This window comes from Ovis aries, chromosome 13 (assembly GCF_016772045.2).
Source record: "Ovis aries strain OAR_USU_Benz2616 breed Rambouillet chromosome 13, ARS-UI_Ramb_v3.0, whole genome shotgun sequence".
Classification (NCBI taxonomy): Eukaryota; Metazoa; Chordata; class Mammalia; order Artiodactyla; family Bovidae; genus Ovis; species Ovis aries.
Window position 1 is genome coordinate 10,126,871 of NC_056066.1, and position 20,654 is coordinate 10,147,524.

General features: G+C 44.1%; 2 protein-coding genes and 1 long non-coding RNA gene across 8 annotated transcripts in view; 2 read left to right on the forward strand and 1 right to left on the reverse strand.

Annotated features, from left to right (window-relative positions):
- KIF16B (kinesin family member 16B) overlaps nt 1-20,654 on the reverse strand; it is a 300,304-nt gene that overhangs the window by 220,725 nt on the left and 58,925 nt on the right. For all 6 annotated transcript variants that reach the window (XM_012188149.5, XM_027976491.3, XM_027976490.3 and 3 more), the window contains 6 exons: nt 19,070-19,212; nt 16,684-16,852; nt 16,351-16,482; nt 15,053-15,228; nt 10,124-10,189; nt 6,041-6,100 (listed from right to left, as the gene is read on the reverse strand). In XM_012188149.5, the coding sequence (XP_012043539.2) occupies nt 6,041-6,100; nt 10,124-10,189; nt 15,053-15,228; nt 16,351-16,482; nt 16,684-16,852; nt 19,070-19,212 (746 nt within the window). The remainder of the gene's footprint in view (nt 1-6,040; nt 6,101-10,123; nt 10,190-15,052; nt 15,229-16,350; nt 16,483-16,683; nt 16,853-19,069; nt 19,213-20,654) is intronic.
- Nucleotides 2,594-4,040, forward strand: LOC114117546 (ubiquitin-conjugating enzyme E2 Q1-like). The gene has a single exon (XM_042230298.2). The coding sequence runs from the start codon at nt 2,610-2,612 to the stop codon at nt 3,591-3,593; it is 984 nt and encodes a 327-aa protein (XP_042086232.1). The 5' UTR covers nt 2,594-2,609; the 3' UTR covers nt 3,594-4,040.
- Nucleotides 7,256-16,911, forward strand: LOC132657545 (uncharacterized). The gene is made up of 3 exons (XR_009595897.1): nt 7,256-7,449; nt 8,538-16,188; nt 16,597-16,911. It is a non-coding gene; the product is annotated as an uncharacterized LOC132657545 (long non-coding RNA).

Genomic DNA, 20,654 nt, shown 5'->3' on the forward strand with positions numbered 1-20,654 from the left:
GACTCAGACATGACTGAGCGACTTCACTTTCACTTTTCACTTTCGTGCATTGGAGAAGGAAATGGCAACCCACTCCAGTGTTCTTGCCTGGAGAATCCCAGGGGTGGGGGAGCCTGGTGGGCTGCCGTCTATGGGGTTACATAGAGTTGGACACGACTGAAGTGACTAGCAGCAGCAGCAGCAAACTAATATAAAGATTTTGCTTTAGTTCCTTGATATTACTACTACCAGTAAGTTTTCACTGTATGCCTGCTCTGTGAGAAACAGTTGAGTTTCTAGGAGCTGGTACACAGAATGATAAGGACACAGCCTGAGCCCAGGTCCTGCTCCTGCTTAGAGGGAGAAACTAAGATCACCAAACTCCAATTATGATGAATGCTGTAAAAGAGACAGAACCAAAAGCCTTTATAGACGCCAGAGGAAGACAAAATCATTCCATCTGAAAAGTGGGAGAGAAGAGGGATCAGAAAGAGCTTCACGGTGGGTTCTGATGGGCGTGGAAAGGGCAGGCCCTGAGATGTTAGAGCAGCACAGGCAAAGGCCGGGAGACCCCCAGAACCCAACCCCCAGCGCGGACAGGGACCAGCGAGGCATCTGGCCAGGCGGCGGGGAGACCAGGAGCTAAAGGCAGATGCAACTATGGAACTGGGAAGGAGCTCAGTGCCTCTGGGGACCAGCAAGGGGGTCTAGGCTTTAATTTCTAGAAATGAAGATTCATGAAAATGAGAAAGCTAGATTAACAGGCGAAAGAATGGATATACAGTGTGAACTGCAGAGGATGATAAAGCCTGCATTACTACCCACCTAAGAAATACCTCTTCAAGGCCAACACTCTTTACACTGTCATCAGCTACCTGCACCCTAATCCCAAGCACTTATCACCTCTTGCCCCATGACCTGGGTAGAAGGAACAGGTTGCCACCCACCCTGACTTTCAAGCTGGGGGTGAGGGGACATGACCCTGTGGGTAGGTATCACAACCCACGAGTGACTCGGGAAGAGAACTGAAGCCTGAGATGGAGCTGGAAGGTCACAGCCCCAGGCTCTGCAATTGTCACCACGGCGTCACCAGCCCAGCTGCAAACACCCAGCATCTCGTCAGAGCACCTTCCATCCCCTCTTCACCCCACTCAGCACGCCTGAGACTCCACTCATCCCCAGCAAGGAAAGCCCCAGACCAGATCACAAAGAAGGGGACAAAGTCACTCCTTGGTTTCTGAGCATCTGAGAGCTCAGGAAAGAAAAAGCCACAAGGCTGGCTCCCAGTGTGCCAAGAGGCACTGAAGCATCCTGTATAGCCCTTCAGTCCCCCAGACGGTCTCACTCTCGGTCTTCTCTCCAAAGGTCTCTCCTTGGATGTTCAGGATTCAGGGCTTGGAAGGGATGATACTGACAAGTCGGCGAAGTAAACAATCAGCGCTATGATCCTGGGAAGCTGATCCTGGGAATCTACTGCCTCACTGGGCTCATCTCTGCTGCTGCTACTGCTGCTCAGTCGCTTCAGTCATGTCCGACTCTGTGCGACCCCATAGACGGCAGCCCACCAGGCTCCGTCATCCCTGGGATTCTCCAGGCAAGAACACTGGAGTGGGTTGCCATTTCCTTCTCCAATGTATGAAAGTGAGAAGTGAAAGTAAAGTCACTGAGTCGTGTCCAACTCTCAGCGACCCCATGGACTCCAGGCAAGAGTACTGGAATAGGGTGCCATCGCCTTCTCCGGGGCTCATCTCTAGGAACAAGCAAATGCAGTGGGAAAACAAGGTCCTAGAATTGAAGGTTCGTATTTTAACGGGGCCACACGGCAATTAAACCACTGATCTCAAAGCAAGATTACACCTTTATACCCTTGCCACAGCCCTTTGGGTGAAATACACTACTTCCCCCTTGACTTTCTGTTCAGACTTGCTTTCATCACGATATGAACAGACGCTTGAAATGTGCCTGCAAGACCAGGTGTGCCTGCTTCTACACTGGCCTTGACCACGGATCGTGCCTAGGACAACCAGCCAGTCCCAGACAGCGAGAGACAGACCTGGAACCCACCCGCAGCCTGAACCCAAGCCCAGCCAGACCAGCCAAGCAGTCAATACGCACAGGCACGAGGGGCAAGGCATGTGGCTTTAAGCCACTGGACTGGAGTGGGTTCTCCGTAGCATGACTGGAGCAAGAGCTGATGAAGGAACAGTCAGGCAGCAAGAATGCCAGGAAGATTCACAAACTGAACAGACATAAACTCATCGCAAAGCAATCTCTTTCCCCAACAGTTTCCAAAGAATGTTTTCAAAAGCATCTGAGTAGCCCTCTTCTTCACCTCAGCCCTTAGGCGCTGTCTTCCAATAAGAGATGAAGACAGCTCTTAAAATACCAAACGTGAGCAGAAAGCAACTGCGGGTTTAAAACCCAGACACCAGCAGAGAGATCTAAAAAAGGGCTTGCCGGGTCAAAAGAAGGGAGAAATCTGAAACATCACGAGCCCTTCTCATAACTTTCAACACTGAGCACGTAACACCTCGCTAGTCTTCTCATCTCAAAAGTTAATAAAAGATAAAAATAGAGGAGGTAGGAAACCATACTCATCCTCAGCACAGTTTGGCTGTGCTGCTTCTCTGATGTTTACTCTTGAAAGAAAAGGACCAGGCTTCTTGGAAAGGGAGTCATACCCTGCGGTGCCCCCCATCTGGTCAGTGGAGTCCGATGACCCTAACTTGGCTGCTGTCTTGGAGAGGCTGGTGGACATAAAGAAAGGGAATACTCTGCTACTGCAGCATCTGAAGAGGATCATCTCCGACCTGTGTAAACTCTATAACCTCCCTCAGCATCCAGACGTGGAGATGCTGGATCAGCCCTTGCCAGCCGAGCAGTGTACACAGGAAGACGTGTCTTCAGAAGATGAAGATGAAGAGATGCCTGAGGACACAGAAGACCTAGATCACTATGAAATGAAAGAAGAAGAGCCAGCGGAGGGCAAGAAATCTGAAGATGATGGCATCGGAAAAGAAAACTTGGCCATACTAGAGAAAATTAAAAAGAACCAGAGGCAAGATTACTTAAATGGTGCAGTATCTGGCTCGGTGCAGGCTACTGACCGGCTGATGAAGGAGCTCAGGGATATATACCGATCACAGAGTTTCAAAGGTGGAAACTACGCAGTCGAACTCGTGAATGACAGTCTGTATGATTGGAATGTCAAACTCCTCAAAGTTGACCAGGACAGCGCTTTGCACAACGATCTCCAGATCCTCAAAGAGAAAGAAGGAGCCGACTTCATCCTACTTAACTTTTCTTTTAAAGATAACTTTCCCTTTGACCCGCCGTTTGTCAGGGTTGTGTCTCCAGTCCTCTCTGGAGGGTATGTTCTGGGCGGAGGTGCCATATGCATGGAACTTCTCACCAAGCAGGGCTGGAGCAGTGCCTACTCAATAGAGTCGGTGATCATGCAGATCAGTGCCACACTGGTGAAGGGGAAAGCCCGAGTGCAGTTTGGAGCCAACAAATCTCAGTACAGTCTGACAAGAGCACAGCAGTCCTACAAGTCCTTGGTGCAGATCCACGAAAAAAACGGCTGGTACACACCCCCGAAGGAAGATGGCTAACCCAGGAGTGCCATCCCCTTCCTCCTTCCCCAGGCACCACTGGACCAATTACCTTTGAATGCTGTATTTGGATCTCACGCTGTCTCTGTGGTTCCCTCCCTCATTTTTCCTGGACGTGATAGCTCTGCCTATTGCAGGACAATGATGGCTATTCTAAACGCTAAGGGAAAAAAAAAAAACACACACACACAGAACTATTTCAAGTACTCAAGACTGACTTACAGACCAACCAACCACCTGGCTGGAACCCTTGCTAGCAGGCATTCTTATAAAAGAAACTTTCGAGCCTCCTTATATTGCTGGAAACTCAGCTGTGCTCCAGACTAGAGCCTCCTTACCTATGCTATGGATTTTTAATTTATTTTCTCTTATTTCATGTACACTGCTTTTTTTGGTTACAGTGTATGATGGATGTGTATGAAAAAAAATGTATCTTTGGGAAAACAATTACAGTTTGTTAATTTGAAAAAAAAAAAAAAAAAAAAGATAAAAATAGTGAGATTTATGAAAAACAGAGTTGGAACTGGAAGAGGATTTATTTAGCTTCAGGGTCCAGAATAACATTAGGAGAAAAAAGCATCAGAAAAGGTTCAGAGGCTCACCATGGTGCCTCAGTGTGGACAGCTCTGCAGGGCTATTATAAAACCCCCAGCACAGTGACAAGGAGCGACCCGGCAGAAAGGGTGGGCTGACGTCTTCACATTCACTGCTGCACTGCCTCCCGTGCTATAAGGCACAACACACACCAATGGCTTTGCAAATAGCTGATGACTTGATGTCTCCTTTCCTTATGTGCAGCAGATTTTAGTCCTCTCAGGCTAATTTGCTGAGGAAAGTATACATCATGCCGTGAACGGTCCAATGATCGGGCTTCTTAACACTGGGGCTGCGGCCCCACACCTCCAAGCGGGTGCAACAGGGACGATGAAGAACAGTTTCATCTCTGCCCATGCTTATTCCCACCCAACTCTTCAGAAATGCAACTGAAGTCTTTGCTCAGTTTTCCTGCACGAAAACCTCTCGACAAAACAAACATGAGAAAGTACCTTAAAATAACATGACGCTATCATCATCATCGGGAGGAAAGAAAAGAAATTCTGGATGCGGAAGCCTTATTTACTGCAGCCCTTTTCAGAGCTGGAAAGACTGTCTCTGGGACCACCACAACCCACGGCCACTGAGGACTGCAGCTCAACTCTGCTCGTGAGCAATAAGCATTGTAGCCCCCAGAGCAGGCCAGACTGCCTACATGGTACAACGAAACTTTCATGAGATGATGCAGACCCTGCTCTCAGAGCGAGTAACGCAGCGGCTATCCCAGGCCTTCAAAAGCTCCCCCTCAACCCTGTGCAACGGTCACCAGGTGCTCCGTCCTCACGTGAAGGCCATCCAAGTCAGGGTTCCGCAAAGACGCACAGCTAAACCTCATCATCCTCACCAACATTCAAGGGAGGCCTCAGTCCTCTGGGAAAGTTCTACCTCCACAGATCTTTAAAAAAAAAAACAGGATTCAGTAATCATCTCTGAATCGCCTTCTCTCATGTGTAAGGACAGACAGATGCTATCAAAGCGTGAAATTCCAGGCTGAACCTCAAATCTGACATGGCTGATCCTCCACAGATGACACAAGTTTCCTACCAACTCAGCAAAAAAAAAAAAAAAAAAGGGGGGGGGGACCACAAAGAAACATGTATTTTGAAGCATAAAGTATGAAACATGGAGGCTATTACTGACATCTTTTCACCATGAATCTTGCCAAAAATGCAGCCCATCACTGCCTAGCCCATAAGACACACAGGAAAAAAATATTCCAGTAGGAAATTACTAGCTGGGAAACTTCTGAAGTCTAGCATGCAACACACATACTCTACAGTACTGCCAAGGGAAGTATTTATTTTTTGTAATTCATTTATCTTAACTGGAGGATAACTACTTCACAATATTGTGATGGTTTCTGCAATACATCACCATCAATATGAACCGGCCACGGGCATACATGTGTCCCCTCCCTCCTGAACCCTGTTCCTACCTCCCTTTCCACCCCAAGGCTCCAGGCTATCACAGAGCACCAGCTCTGGGTGCCTTGCATCACCCATCAAACTCCCACTGGCTACCCATTTTACATTTTTTCAAACATATTGCTTCTATATTGGGTTTAACAAAAAGCAGAAAGACAAAGTGGGAGCTCTTGAATATTAAATGGAATTTAACATACGTTGAGTCAAAAATGGAAAAAACTCCACAAGTGAGAGTAAATGCCTTAAGTATAGCACCGTCTCTAAACACACGGCTTTAATGACTAATAGCTCCCTTTTCTGTGTCTTTAAAATCAAACCAGAGTCCCAACCTAAGCAAAGCACACAACTGCCACATTTGGCAGAGAGAGAAAAGAGTTTACCTGCTGAAGCAAGCACAGTAAGATTATGACACCTTTTTACAGTCCTTACTTTCAAAATATTTTGGGTTTCGTTCCACTTATTTGTCCATTCCTTGGTCAATTCTTGAACCTAAAAGAAAAAAAAAATACATATGTCATTGCTCTATAAAAAAATTACTGTGATTTTCTTCTAGAAAGTTTTCAAACTTTTATAGATCATAGAAGAACGCACTACACTTTTTTAAATTAGACAGCAATGCCGCAAAGTACCATTACCAAATATAAATCAAACTAGCTGATCTCACCCTACAACCTACATTACGGCAAAGGAAAGAACAGAAAAAAAATCTGTCAAGCTGCCTAGAGCTTTACAGCAGTCTTTTTCAAGGTGCACTTAGATAAAAGCTGCTTCCTTGGATATTAACCAAAATTACAAGTTCAAAGATGCTACCATCCCATTACACGGGTTAATTTTTCCTGATTATTCTTTGGGTCCTACGAAATGGTGATTTACTTTACTTTCTCATTAGATGTGATGATTAAGTCACCTTGGAAACTGCCATTTTCTTTTAGGAGATAATCTGCTTTTGTAGCTAATTAATAAGGTTTATAAATATCACTTTATCTTTTTTTTTTAAGGTGGCTCTTTAATTGACTTTTAGTAAAGATAAAAATATCTTTTTGATAATAATCAGCTTCTTTCCAGTCTGCAGTAACTTAAGGGAGAAAATATCCCCCACTGTCGAACACAGCACAGTTGGAAATAGCTTCTCAGTTAATGAAAATACTCTGCTAGTTCCACACAACTTTTTAAATGACCTGAGTGAGTCATTAAGAAGTAAAGTGATACCTGACTGAGAGGTAGAAAAAAAAAGAATGGAAAATTCTGTCGAAAGGAATATACTTCGGATTAAAAGAGAATGACCTCTGCGGGGCTGGGGGGAGTGCGGGGCACACACCCTCCTGAAGCCTCTTCCCTTCCGTCCTTCAGTGTTCCTGCCACCTCCCCACCCAGAAGCAGACGCCATCCTAGTTCACCTGACTGGTCTCCCTACCAGTAAGTTACCCTGTTCAGCCAGGTCGAAGTGGAAGCACAGAATACACTGGATTACGTGCTCAATGCTAAGAGGAAAATACTTTCCACAGGCCATTAAGTATCATAAATGGAAAGGACGTGAGTCAGCAACCTTCAAGAAAGGCTGTGTTCATTACTGATAAAAAAGGAGGGACTGGAGTGATAGTTTATCCAAGAGCAAAACCAAAACACTTCTCACTCACCTTGTTCATTCAATGGCTAGACATTTTACTCCTCAATTTATCGCAAACACCCTGGAGAAGGAAACGGCAACCCACCCCAGCATTCTTGCCTGGAGAATCCCATGAACAAAGGAGCCAGGTGGGCTGCTGTCCTTGGGGTCGCAAAGTTGGACACAGCTGAGCAACTGAACACTTACCGCAAACAACTACAGGAGTTCTAAGGTAGCATTTTTTTTAAATAAAATAAAATAAAATGATACAAATAAACTCATTTACAAAACAGAAAGAGACTTAGAGAAGGAGAATGAACTTATGGTTGCAGGCTGGGGCGAGAGAAGAGCGTGGATAGTTAGGGAACTTGGGAAGGACATGTACACACTGCTACATTTAAATGGATAACCAAGGACCTGCTGTACAGCACAGGGTACTCTGCTCGGTGTTATGTGGCAGCCTGGATGAGAGGGGAGTTTGGAGGAGAATGGATACATGTATATGGATGGCTAAATCCCTTCCCTGTTCTCCTGAAACTATCGCAACATTGTTTGTTAATCAGCTATACCCCAATACAAAACAAAAGGTTTTAAAAATATATCTTCTTTAACTGGGCTTCCCTGGTAGCTCGGCTGGTAAAGAATATGCCTGCAATGCAGGAGACCCCAGTTCAATTCCTGGGTTGGGAAGATCCCCCGGAGAAGTAGCATACCCACTCCAGTATTCTTGGGCTTCCCTGGAGGCTCAGACTGTAAAGAATCTGCCTGCAGTGCGGGAGGCCTGGGTTTGATCCCTGGGTTGGAAAGATCCCCTGGAGGAGGGCATGGCAACCCACTCCAGTATTCTTGCCTGGAGAATCCCCACGGACAGAGGAGCCTGGCGTGCTACAGTCCCTGGGGTCACAAAGAGTCAGACACAACTGAGTGACTAAGCACACACACACATCTTCTTTAACTAGTTATTAATGTCAAATCTATCATCTTCTTAGTAAGAGAAGAAACAGGACTGAGCCTCTCTAACTTCTTTTGCTCACTGGTACATGTCAGGCAAGGCTGTCCTGCGCGCCCCCCTGGACCAGCCATACCCACAGGCTCTCCTTTCATCACTCAAGTGATGCCAGCCCCATGGGTCAAAGGGCTTTTGATGTTGGAAAAGCTTTCAGAGAGGGAATATTCCTACACCTTCTCTCCCTACAGACGTAGAAGAGACTGGGGTGATGAATTTACTAATTTATAATAATCAATTAACAGATTCTCACTGGCAATTTATCTGAGAAACACCAAGTGTTTAACAAAGCATGCTTTGGGATTTACCAACAGGTATGTTCTCCCTGAAGAAACGTAAGCCAATTAATCCTTTTCCGATTCAATCAAATAATTCCAGCTTTTGAAGAACTGTAAGTATGCCTTGGGTTTCTTTCACCAGTGAATTTAAACCAAATAATCTTCATTTTTAAAATTCGGAAAAAAAAAAAAGCAAAGTCTGATAGCACCTCTCTCAATGTGACCAAGTGATAAGATTTACAGCCAAGTGGATGGCAAACAATTTTAAAAGGTCAGCAAAAGAAGAGGTAAAAATTTAGAAGATGTTATTAACAAGCGTCATGTCTGTCCCCACATGTATAACAATTCAAATTAAAATGTTTATAAGTTTCTATTAACTTGCTAGGTTTTCCTGAAAACTATCAGTAAGAAATAATTTAAGACTATATTCAGACACATCACGGGTTTCCCTGGTGGCTCAGATGGTAAAGACTGCCTGCAATGCAGAAGACCCAGATTCAACCCCTAGGTCAGGAAGATCCCCTGAAGAAAGAATGGCAACCCACTCTAGTATTCTCGCCTGGAGAACTTCATGGACAGAGGAGCCAGCGGGCTGGGACAGTCCATAGGATAGCAAAGAGTTGGATACGACTGAGCGATGAACACACACAATCCAGACACATCCATCGAAGTCCTCAAAATTAAAATTTCAAGTACCAAAATACAAAATGTCAGGAGAAAAATAGGGATTAAGAAACTAATGTTTTCACTAATGCTATTATCAGCAAATTAATCAGCATAATTATCCAGGAAGTGTCAACAAGTTCCTAACTACACTCTGATTTGTATCTTCAACACTGTGTATTCTTGAAAGAGCTTTACCAACAGAACCCTATTTTCTTTCTCCATCTGCTTTAACCATTTGGCACAGTGAACAAAATCCACTCTGAAAACATTATTAATACCTGTTTCTCTTTTCAAAGAAGGTCTTTTTCTTTTAAAAAGAAAAAAAAAAAGAGTATAGAAGTAGGTCATCCATGAAACTAGTTTTCAGAAAGCACCAGCACATAATACTGGCTTCAGCCCAGGACACTCTCTCCCCCAACCTCAAATCCCACTTTGCTTAAAAGCAGCTAAGCACCTTCCCAGAGTATTCAGTGATTCCCTAAGTGCTGCAGTCCCCACTAATAAGTAAAAGGATGACCAAAAAACCCTGCAGTGAGGCTGTGGGGACCAGCACGTGAACACAGCCTCCCTCCCCTGAAGGCGCAGCAGCCTCACTGCCTCGTGCAATGGCCCAGTCTCAGCTGTATTCAACCCTTGGCTACCAGACAAACCCCATCTATTAAGTCACAGAGGACACAGGAGATAGACTGGAAGTCAGCGAGTGTGGGTCTTTAAAAATGGTGGGAGCATTAACTGTCATGAAGAAAGACACTGAGTCTCAGACAGCAAGTCCTGGGCTGGCCAAAAAGTTTGTTTGGGTTTTCCTGTAACATCTTGTGGACAAACCTGAACAAACTTTCTGGCTAATCCAATACTAAAAAAGTATCCACTTAAAATAGTGAAACTTAAAAAAAAAACAAATAAAATAGTGAAACTTATGATTTAAAAAAAAAAAAACAAGTTAAGGTGTCACTTACCCTGGCTTCATTCTGCTGAAGTTTCTCCTCCATACTTAAGGCTGTGGGGGAGTCCAAGAGGGCAATCTGAAATGAAACCACAAAAGACAGAGGCAGTGAGTATACACCGATAATCCAGAGGAAGGGTCTGCCCTGACACTGTAAACCATCAAAAACCGCCACAGAAACTATTAAACAGAGGTGAAAAGTATGTTCCCACACCTCCCTAAGAGTGTTAGTCACCACGAAATCTTTAATCCACAGGGTGCAAGCCTCGTGATATTCAAAAAACCACAGCATCCTGGTAAAACTACGTTTGCAACACCAATCAGCAAAGACAAGGAAAGAGACCAACACGTAACAGGCTGACATTTTATCAAAATCAAACACAGTCTAAACCCCTAGATCCTGAAAGACTCTTCCGTTTTGAATTTGCACCGAGTACAGGTTCAAAAGGAGGGGTCATTCAACCAGAGGTTTCTGAGATTTATCCACACTGATACGTGCAAATGGCCCTCCTTTATCACTACTGCTGGGTCACACACTGTTACAGGAAGGCTGGGCCACAGTCTGTGTCCATTTCCTTATCTGTGTTGCAAAGATGCATGTGAGAGTGATAAGCCCCACAATCAGGTTCACCCTGGCAAGGCAGAGGCGGGGGAGGGAAACATAGCCAGGCAGGGCACAGAGGGGGCTTTGACTGCATTCGTAACTCGCAGCCCGCCCGAGAGGCAGGAACACAAGGCTCCAGACGAGGCCACCTGAGAGGAAACCGGAAGGGGGTCTCCCTCCCGCTCCACCTCTCCAGGCGGAGGGCAACCTGTCTCACCCGTTCTGCTACTTAATTGTGCGGGTATTCTGGTCATAAGCAAGTGCGCTCGTGTTGCTTTTCAGACATAAACAGCATGAACGCTATTCTGCATATTGCCTTTTTCATCTCACAGTCTATCTTGGGAAAAATTCAGTGCAAATAAATCTATTTTATTCTTTGCAACAACTCCAGTTCCAGCGTACAGCACTCCACTGTGCGGTTATTCTACAGTTTATGTCCACAGCTTCCTCTTAACGGACTGGTAGTTTTTTCTCATCTTCTGCTTTACCAGTGACACTACAGTGACTTATCCTATACCAGCTGCCTACAGAATGCGTGGCAGTATCAACAGAATAAATTCCTAGAAGGGAATCTGTTAATCACCTAGATACACGACTTTTTCTCACTGTCTCTCCTCCACAGAGGCTTTCACACTTCCTTGACTACCTGGTCTGCTTTTGCCCATCTTCACAAACACCCCATCACCTAGGTTTACTCTGTGACCCTCCCTGAGATGTTGTCTACCTTGAAAGTTTACACACTTAATAAAAGCTTAATAAAAGCGACACTTTTATTATCCAGCTATTATTCAAAGTTTATCTGCAACTTCAGCTACACAAATGGGAAACCCTTTCTCCTTCCATCTTCTCTAACTCATTGCCTTCTTTGCTTCCGGGACTGTTCCTGCCTATTTCTATGTGGTTCATTTTCTTGCTATTTTTGGAGACATTTAAGAGAGAAAAGTTAATGGACATTCTCTCTCTGCCAAACTCAAAGCAGAAGTCTGAAAAGATGCTTTAAATATAACAAAAAGAGAGCATGTGAAAAGAGAAGATATCCAAACGCTTGACTTCATTAATCATCGGAGACATGGAAACTACAATCATTCTGTGACGCCACAAGGCCCCATCAGAATGGCCTATGATGAAAAATAGAGAATGCCAGGTATTGGCAAGGACCTGACACAACCAGAACTGGCACTTTCATATACTGATGGTGGAATACAAGTTGATATGAAAACCTTTAAAAAGTATTTTGCAGTTATCTGTAAACCAAACATTATGTACCCCTTCTGACACAAATTCTACGCTTAGGTATAAACTTAACAGAAATGAAGCTGGATGTTCACAAAAAGACACATACAAGACAGTCCACAGCAGCAGCAATAGCAGCAAAGGGAAAATCTCCAAAGCCCATCAAACAGAACGGGTGAGCTGGTACACACACGTGTGACGGAGCGTAGCACAGCGATGCTCAGACGCAGATCCGAACCCACACGCTCCACCGTGCAGGAACCTCACAAGGCCTCAGACGGAAGCTGGTCACGATCATCCGGGGCCAGCGCACCCCCGCCAGCCACGTGGGCCCCCAGTCTGCCCTCTGTTCTCTCTGTCACTTCTCCGCTTGTCCCTCAACCCTGCTGCCTGCACTGTCACCTCCCCAGGCCGTGCCGCAGCCCAGCACCCTTGCACGTCTGCAACTTTATGAAACGGGTTTTTTGTAGGTCTATGTTTTGCAATTCCATAAATTTGCTCTTACATAAAAGCGAGAGCAAGAGTATGTACTACATGATTACATTTATATAAAGAACAAAAAGAGGCAAAACTAAAAGCTAACCCTGCCTGAAGAAGTCAGGATAGAGGGTACCCTTGAGGGGAGGAGCAGGCGGGTCTAGGAGAGGAACGTGAAGAGTTTCTAGGGCACTGGGGAACATTCTGTTTCTTGACAGCATGCAGGTCAGATGGGTGAATACAGCTTGTGAATATTCACGGCTATGTACAGTCAGAGTGGGTATCATTCTTCAGTGGAGAGTTCACATGGACGTATATATACATATACACCACTACATATTTATCTGTCTATAATCTGCAACAGAAGCAGATACGTGTCAGAATCTTTCGCTGTATTGAAACTGTGCTTTTGAAACTCTGATACACATGGCATTTTGCGTTGGCAAATTATTAAACATAAAATTATTAAAAGCAGGAGCTTTTATCTGACTGTACTTCAACAACCCAGAAATGGAGCTCTGACTTGAACAGCATTTTCAATGAACCACAGCAGCCATCTGGAACAGGATACTGTGGGAAAACAAGAATGTCACCAAAAGATTTTATACAGAGATTTTTCTAACGAGTGCTTAAGAACCTCTGCTTATTTTATTAAGCATCACAAACTTAATTAATTTTGGATAAGCCTGTATTGTCTCACAACAATTTATAGCTTCACGGTGCAATAAATTACTTTAAATTGGACTCGTTTTTATTGTAATGTATTGTTTATCAGAGTTCTTCACTGTATCCTAAAGTGGACAACAATCCATTCCACCCTCACCCCCAAAGCTACAGTAACTAAAATAATCCTTTAATGACTGTGGTGGTCTTCGGCCATGAAAGAAAAAGGCAACCGAAGATCACAAAGGATAAGGTAACTGGCATACGCAACACTTCTGAGACGTTCCTCAGACAGAATGTGCAAACGTTTGAATGAAGTTTCCCTATTGGTGTGATAAGGCTCCTTTCAAGGACTTCCTCGGTTTAACGTTTAACAGGCTGATCTTTCTTTTCCTTCATTCTCATGACTTACTAAATGTTAACTACAAGAATGCTCCAAGTCCTTCCCTTCACACGCAGTAGTCTGGGTAACTCTATCAAATCACCTTTATATGTTTACCTCAGGCAAATATTTTTAAAACATGGAAAAAAGATCCCAATGACATAGTATATAAATGAAAATGACAGCTGTGGCTGGCGTCATCAGTGATTCGAGTGTGGTAACGTCATGAGCTGCTGGACTCGTCATGCTGAGGCTTCCACGCACACACAGGGAAGTTCCACAACAGTAAGCACAGCTAGGACCTCCCTGGTGGTCCCGGGGTTAAGACTCTGAGTTGCCAATGCAGGGCGCAAGGGTTCGATCCCTGGTCAAGGTACTAATCCCACACGAGAAGCAGCACAGCCAAAAGATTTTTAAAAAAAAAGAGTACAATTATGTGGAGCTATTTTTAGGTGCAGAGATCAGCTCCCAGCCCACTCCAGTCCCCCAGTTTAGAGGACAGCAACTCTTGGGGCTTTCAGGACACAGGAAACTCTGTGAGGCTCTTAGCCTGTTGAGTCTCATGAATCAAACTGCTCACAGGATGCCAAGGGCTTCCCCATGCTCCTGGAGGGAAAGCTGCTCTGAAGACAGCTCTGTGCATTTGAAGAAAAGCTGGGTTCTTTTTTTTTTTAATGATACACTTCAGACATCCATTCATGAGTTAGGAAATGGGGAAAATGTATCTTGTTTTGTTTTGTCTTGTTTTGTTTTTCTTGGCCATGTCATGCAGCATGTAGGATCTTAGTTCCCCAACCAGGGACCGAACCCATGCCCACTGCTTTGGAAGCACACTCTCAATTACTCAACCACCAGGTAAGTCCCTCTTTATTTCCAACTCCACTTTAACTCGAGTGTTTTAAAAAGTGATCCTGACTTTCTCTCATGACTGTGTCTAAACCAACCAGCATGGATCACACTGTGATCACAGAACGTAGCCTGGTACACACACCATGCAGAAGGTTACAGTGAAAAGGACAAGGCTGCTTCACAAAAACCCCAAAGGATCCTGAAGGGAGGCTGTTTCCGCCATCACGTGGGGGCCCAGGCACATCACCTCAGCCAGGCCACAGGGATGTCTCAGGACCCCTCATCACTATAACCATTGCTGTAAGGAGCAGTACCAAACAGAGACTCAGAAAGGGGCTCATATGAGTCTCTCATTCTGTTAAAATACATCTTCAAGTCATAAAATGCTTCGGTAGAATTTTAAACATTGCTCCAAGCACCTCAATTTCCTTCCACTAATGGAGATTATGCTGCTAATCCTACTGCATGCTAAATTTCCATCCATAATTGATAACTATTAGGTAGTTAATCATCTCGGGTTTAGTGGATAAAATCTTAAGCACAGAGCATATAATGAATTTGAAGGCCAACGGGAGGGTGATATTAAGGAGAGACCGGGCTAACTCACTCAAAGCTTTACTTAGCACTTATTTACTCGAGTCAATACGACTCCCGAGATGAGTGTCTCATTAAGATCCAGAAATAGATGCCATTACTCAAAGAAAACTACTGGTAATTCTCAGAAAAGAGCCAACCTGATTCCCCTGGGCAAGCAGCGTCTTCAGCCTGGCTATCTCGGCGCGCAGTTCACGGATGAGCTTGACGTTGGCGTCCTCGTTAATGGTAGGCTTGTTGATGATGTTTTTGGCTCTATTTGCATAGCGAAGAGTACTTAGGGTTTCTCCATAATTGACATCAGCAGGTGAAATGGCTGTGAAGAATGAATTCAAAAAATAATTTATCCAGCACTCTGTTTCATTTAACACAAAGTTGGTTTGTAATTTAAAAGTCAGATTAACCCCAGGTCGCTGGATAGACTAAATATTCATTACTGCAGTCGTGAATATTACAAATTATCTGGGACTCATAGGAAAGGTGCTCACTATGCCAAATTAAATGCCATTTCACTCTTCTTAAGTTTAGAATCAGCCATCTAACCAAATCTAAAACGAGACTGGAAACACTCCATTGCCGCTTAGGGAGTTTCCTCTGTTGAACATATAAAGAGAGGATTTCAAGCCTATTTACACTTCTCAAGATAAAGCAGAAATTTAAATCCTTTTAAAAGAGTTCTGGCAAAACCTACCACCTATGAAAACCCAGAGTGTGATAACTTTTGTAAAGAGTCTGTAGATCAGCTAACCCTCTTCCTCCCAAAGCTTTGGTTGATCACATCCCCACCTCAACCCCAACAAACTTGAGAGCTAAAGTGACTACACAACTGCATCTGGGGTGCACACCCCTGGGAAGACCCCTGGCCTCCACAGGGACTGCATGGCTCGGGCAGGAGGAGACATGGAGACAAGAAAAGGCGGGGGGGCAGCTGGAAGGGAAATTCTCAACAGTCATCTCCCCCTTGCATGTTTTCCCTTCTGTTCTGCTTCTTCCTGTTAATTAGTGAAAATATAGATGTATATTATTGTTATCATATATATCACACTTTTTCCTCTCAATTCTTAATCTTAAAATCCTTATTTTCTGCTTTTAAATAGAAAAATAAAGTTGGGTTATTTCCAGTTTATGTCTAGAGTTGGCAGAGTTGGAAGTTTCTGTCCTATAAGCACAACTGAGGATCATCCTGCATGGACGTCAGTTTGCATAACCAAAAAAACGGCAAGTTAATGTAACCGGGAAGAGGGGAAAAGAGTCAATAATACCATACTGGACCACAGTAAGTACTTTTCTTCAAAATAGAAAAGTTTTTTGTTTTTTTTTTTTTTTAAAGAGGTGCTACTTCCTAATGAAATACTTTAAACTTAAAATAGCCACAATCAATTCACATGAAACACTGTACGTTGATAAGAAAAAAAAAAACAAAAACAAAAATTCTTACTGGCTATCATGATAGTTTTAGAGTTTCCGCCGAGGCTGTCTTTCAACAACCAAGTCAAAACAGAATCCCTGTAAGGCACAAAAACTTGCTTCTTCTTTACGAGAGGGTTAGCTGCATCCTGAGATAAATCAGCTGCAGGGAGAAAGAAAAGAAAAGGTGGGGGAAGGCAACGACAATTATTAAAGGCTTTTTTGGTTTTTTTCCTCTTGAATCTGGCTTCAAAAAACCTTGACGCTATTACCCTAGTTTGTAACACAAGCATTAAACCTAAGCTCTTCATGCCACTATGGAGCACCGAGAGCAAGAGCAGGCAGGAGACAAGTGTGAACCTACCTAAGGCAGAAATGACGTTTCCCAGCGTCACGAGGGACTTGTTGATGTTGCCCCCTTCCTTCAGCCGGACCCCGGTGGCACCAGTGGCGTCCGCCCGCTCACTTCCAGCAAGATCGACCAAGTGGATCTTACTCACGGTTTCTGAAGGCATTTCAGAATCAAATTTTGCCTATGGTGAAATAAAAATGCAAAATGGAAGAGGTATAAAGAACGCCAATATTTACATAACACTGTGTGTTTGTTTTTCTTCTGTGTCATTCATATTTATTAATCTTCTCTCCCCAACTAGATTATTATTTCTTAACAGAAACAAAAATCTTTCACATCCTCATTGATAACTAGCATTGGACTGGCAACATATTTAGCAATCAAATTACTTTTGGTTGACTCTCTTTTTTTAACTCTTTTATTTTATATCAAAATATAGGCAATTAATAATGCTGTGATAATCTCAGGTGCACATCAGAGCAACTCAGCCATACATACACATGGCCCCATTCTCCCCCAAACTCCCCTCCCATCCAGGCTACCACATATGTTTCTGTGTTTATAACACAAGTTCAAGGGCTTCCCTCATAGCTCAGTTGGTAAAGAATCTGCCTACAATGCAGGAGACCTGGGTTTGATCCCCGGGTCAGAGAGATCCTCTGGAAAAGAAAATGGCAACCCACTCCAGTATTCTTGCCTGGAGAATCTCACGGACAAAGGAGCTTGGCAGGCTACTGTCCATGGGGTCACAAGAGTCAGACATGACTTATCAACTAAACCACCAATACAAGTTCTAATTATTTCCCACTCCTCACTGTGATCTCTCAGGGTACATTTTTTCTTAATTTTGTTGTTTCATTGGGCTTCTTCCTGTTCACAATAATTATACTGGACACAATAGAAGCCGACCATATGTGAGTCTTAAACTTTCTGAAGAACCACCAATTCCATTATCCAAATCACTCAGTCATTCAACAAGGGCTGAAGGGAGAAGGAAGCTAGACCCTGAGGGGCACTCATTCCATAAAGAAAAATATAAGTAAACAAATAATTAGTTTTGCTCTCACCTAAAATCTTGAACAAGACAAGCATAATGGCTTTCCAAAATATGATAAACAGACAATTATGTGAAAGATCATCCAACCATTATTTGATGTTAAAATACAATTTGTTTCACAATTATAAAATAGCGAAAATCTTAAATACTGTATTCTTTGATTCCGAATTCTACCAAAATCTTACTTTCCCAAGACTTTTAACCCATGTTTTACAGTCTGAACCAAAATGCCAAGAAGAAGTTACTGCATTTTGCTACAAAAGCAAGCCTCTTAGGAACTAGGGATGGCCACATCCTAATCCACATTAACCAGAAAACAGGAGAAAAACCAGCAAACGTAATAAAAGATACATTTCTGGAGAATTTATCAGGAGTTGTTCCAATTGACCCTGGAGAATTTTTTCATCTTCTTTGCTCTCTGATCCCCCTCATGAATTATGCTAAGTCTTTCTACCTGACATGCACAATGGTTAACACAGGCCAGACTCCCCCGACACTTTCGGGCTCATTGGTTTCACTGGCCTCGGTGTTAACATTATTTCCCAGTCATTTCCACCTGTGTTCTAAACACTCTCCACCTCCAGATCAGAACATTAATACTTAAAAACATCACTTGTCCTTTAATATCATTTTAATGATCACAATTAGCATTGTGGGGTGAGTTCCATGAAGCCACACAGGACCACCCACCTTAGACCACTCGGGGTGATGAGTTCCTCACCCTGGCCTCCAGCTGCTCTGTCTGGCAACCCATTATCTACCACAAAGCGTGCAACAATGAAAACCCTGGCTTAATTAAACACAGAGCACCTTTTTTTTTTTAATGTGGAGAACAGGGCAGAAGCCTGCTAAATATGTCTTAGAGGTCTTCATCAGGCTACATTTCAAATGAGCGTGTTTGCAACTGCAGAGAAACCATCACGCAGCTCATGTTCAGGTCTGCCAACTGCTAAGTTGCTTCAGTCGTGTCCAACTCTGTGCGGCCCCATAGACGGCAGCCCACCAGGCTCCCCCGTCCCTGGGATTCTCCAGGCAAGAACACTGAAGTGGGTTGCCATTTCCTTCTCCAATTCGTGAAAGTGAAAAGTGAAAGTGAAGTCGCTCAGTCATGTCCAACTCTTCGCGACCCCATGGACTGCAGCCGACCAGGCTCCTCCGTCCATGGGATTTTCCAGGCAAGAGTACTGGAGTGGGGTGCCATTGCCTTCTCCACATGTTCAGGTCTAAAGAACAAGAAAACAGCAGTGGGGCGCCTCTGAGGCGCCCGGCTCAGCACAGACCAGTCCGCAGCCGGCGCTGATGAGCGCGTGACGCCCTCGGGGGCGGGGCGACGGCCCTCACCTGCGTGAACTTGATGGTGAAGATGGCGTGAGACCGGCTGCTGACGTCATTCATCCCAGTGGCGGCGGTGGTCCGGTTGATGTTTCCTGCCTCCATAAGCTCTTCGACATCACCGTAATTCTGCACTAAATGTTTGGATAAATCTGAAAAAAAAAGAGAGGGGTGAAGAAATCTCCCCAACAGATAGTAGAGGGAAGAAGATAGGTATTTCTACAAAATAATACATGACTGTACAAATCTGTGGGCTTCCCAAATGGCACAGTGGTTAAAAATCCGTTTGCCAATGCAGGAGACGAGGGTTCAATTCCTGTGTGGGGAAGATCCCCTGGAGAAGGAAACTGCAACAATACTCCACAATTCTTGCCTGGGAAATTCCATGGACAGAGGAGCCTGGCGGGCTACAGTCCATGGGGCCACAAAGAGTCAGACACAACTGAGCACACACACATCCGCTCGTGTGCAAACCTGCAGTGGATTCTAATACAGACTCAGGCGCTGACTGCCTCGGGTCCAGGCCCAGCTCCTGTGCAAACCTGTGCAAACCTGCGGTGGTTTCTAATGCAGACTCAGGAGCTGACTGCCTCGTGTCCAGTCCCAGCTCGCTGGCTGACCAGTGGACTCACATGGTTATGAAGAAGTCATTTAACCTCACTGAGCCTCAGTCATCTTTCTTGATATTGCATACGGTATTCAGGATAGCCGTGAGATATCGCTGTCAACATCATTAGCCCTAATCACACTCAGGGAAAATGCAAACACTACCTCCAGGCAAAACATGACCACATTCTTTAAAATCCTTTTTAAAGAAACTTTTCATTCATCTTTTTGAGAAACATTCATATGCTTTCATAGTCAAAAACTACAAAAAGTACACTGTTCAGGGGTCTTTCCCCTCCACCATCTGATAACCTACCCCACACTTTCCTGTCAAGCAACTCAACATTCTTACTTTTTCCAAAACTTTCTAGAAATAAGCCATATGTATACAGGCCATTCAGTTCAGTTTAGTCGCTCAGTCGTGTCCGACTCCTTGCGACCCCATGAATCACAGTACGCCAGGCCTCCCTGTCCATTACCAACTCCCAGAGTTCACTCAAACTCATGTCCATTGAGTCAGTGATGCCATCCAGCCATCTCATCCTCTGTTGTCCCCTTCTCCTCCTGCCCCCAATCCCTCCCAGCATCAGGGTCTTTTCCAATAAGTCAACTCTTTGCATGAGGTGGCCAGGCCATTACGTAAATATTAAACCATCTTTTTCCCCCTTTTACACATGGTAGCATACCATGTGTGCATCTTGCTTTTTTCCACGTAAAATACATTGAAGAATTCTGTGTATCAAAGTGATCCCTCATTCATTTCTACGGCTGCAGAGCACTAGACTGTACTAGCATTAGACTGTATGTACGTACCAGAGCCAATTTAACAGTCTCCTACTGAGATGACATTGTTGAGAGTTTGCTTTCAATACAAGCAATGCTGCTACAAACAATCTTATACACAAGTTTCTATGAATATGTGAATAATTCTGCAGAAGAAATTCTTTTTTTTTCAGATATTATACATTTATTTAAAACTTAGTTCGCA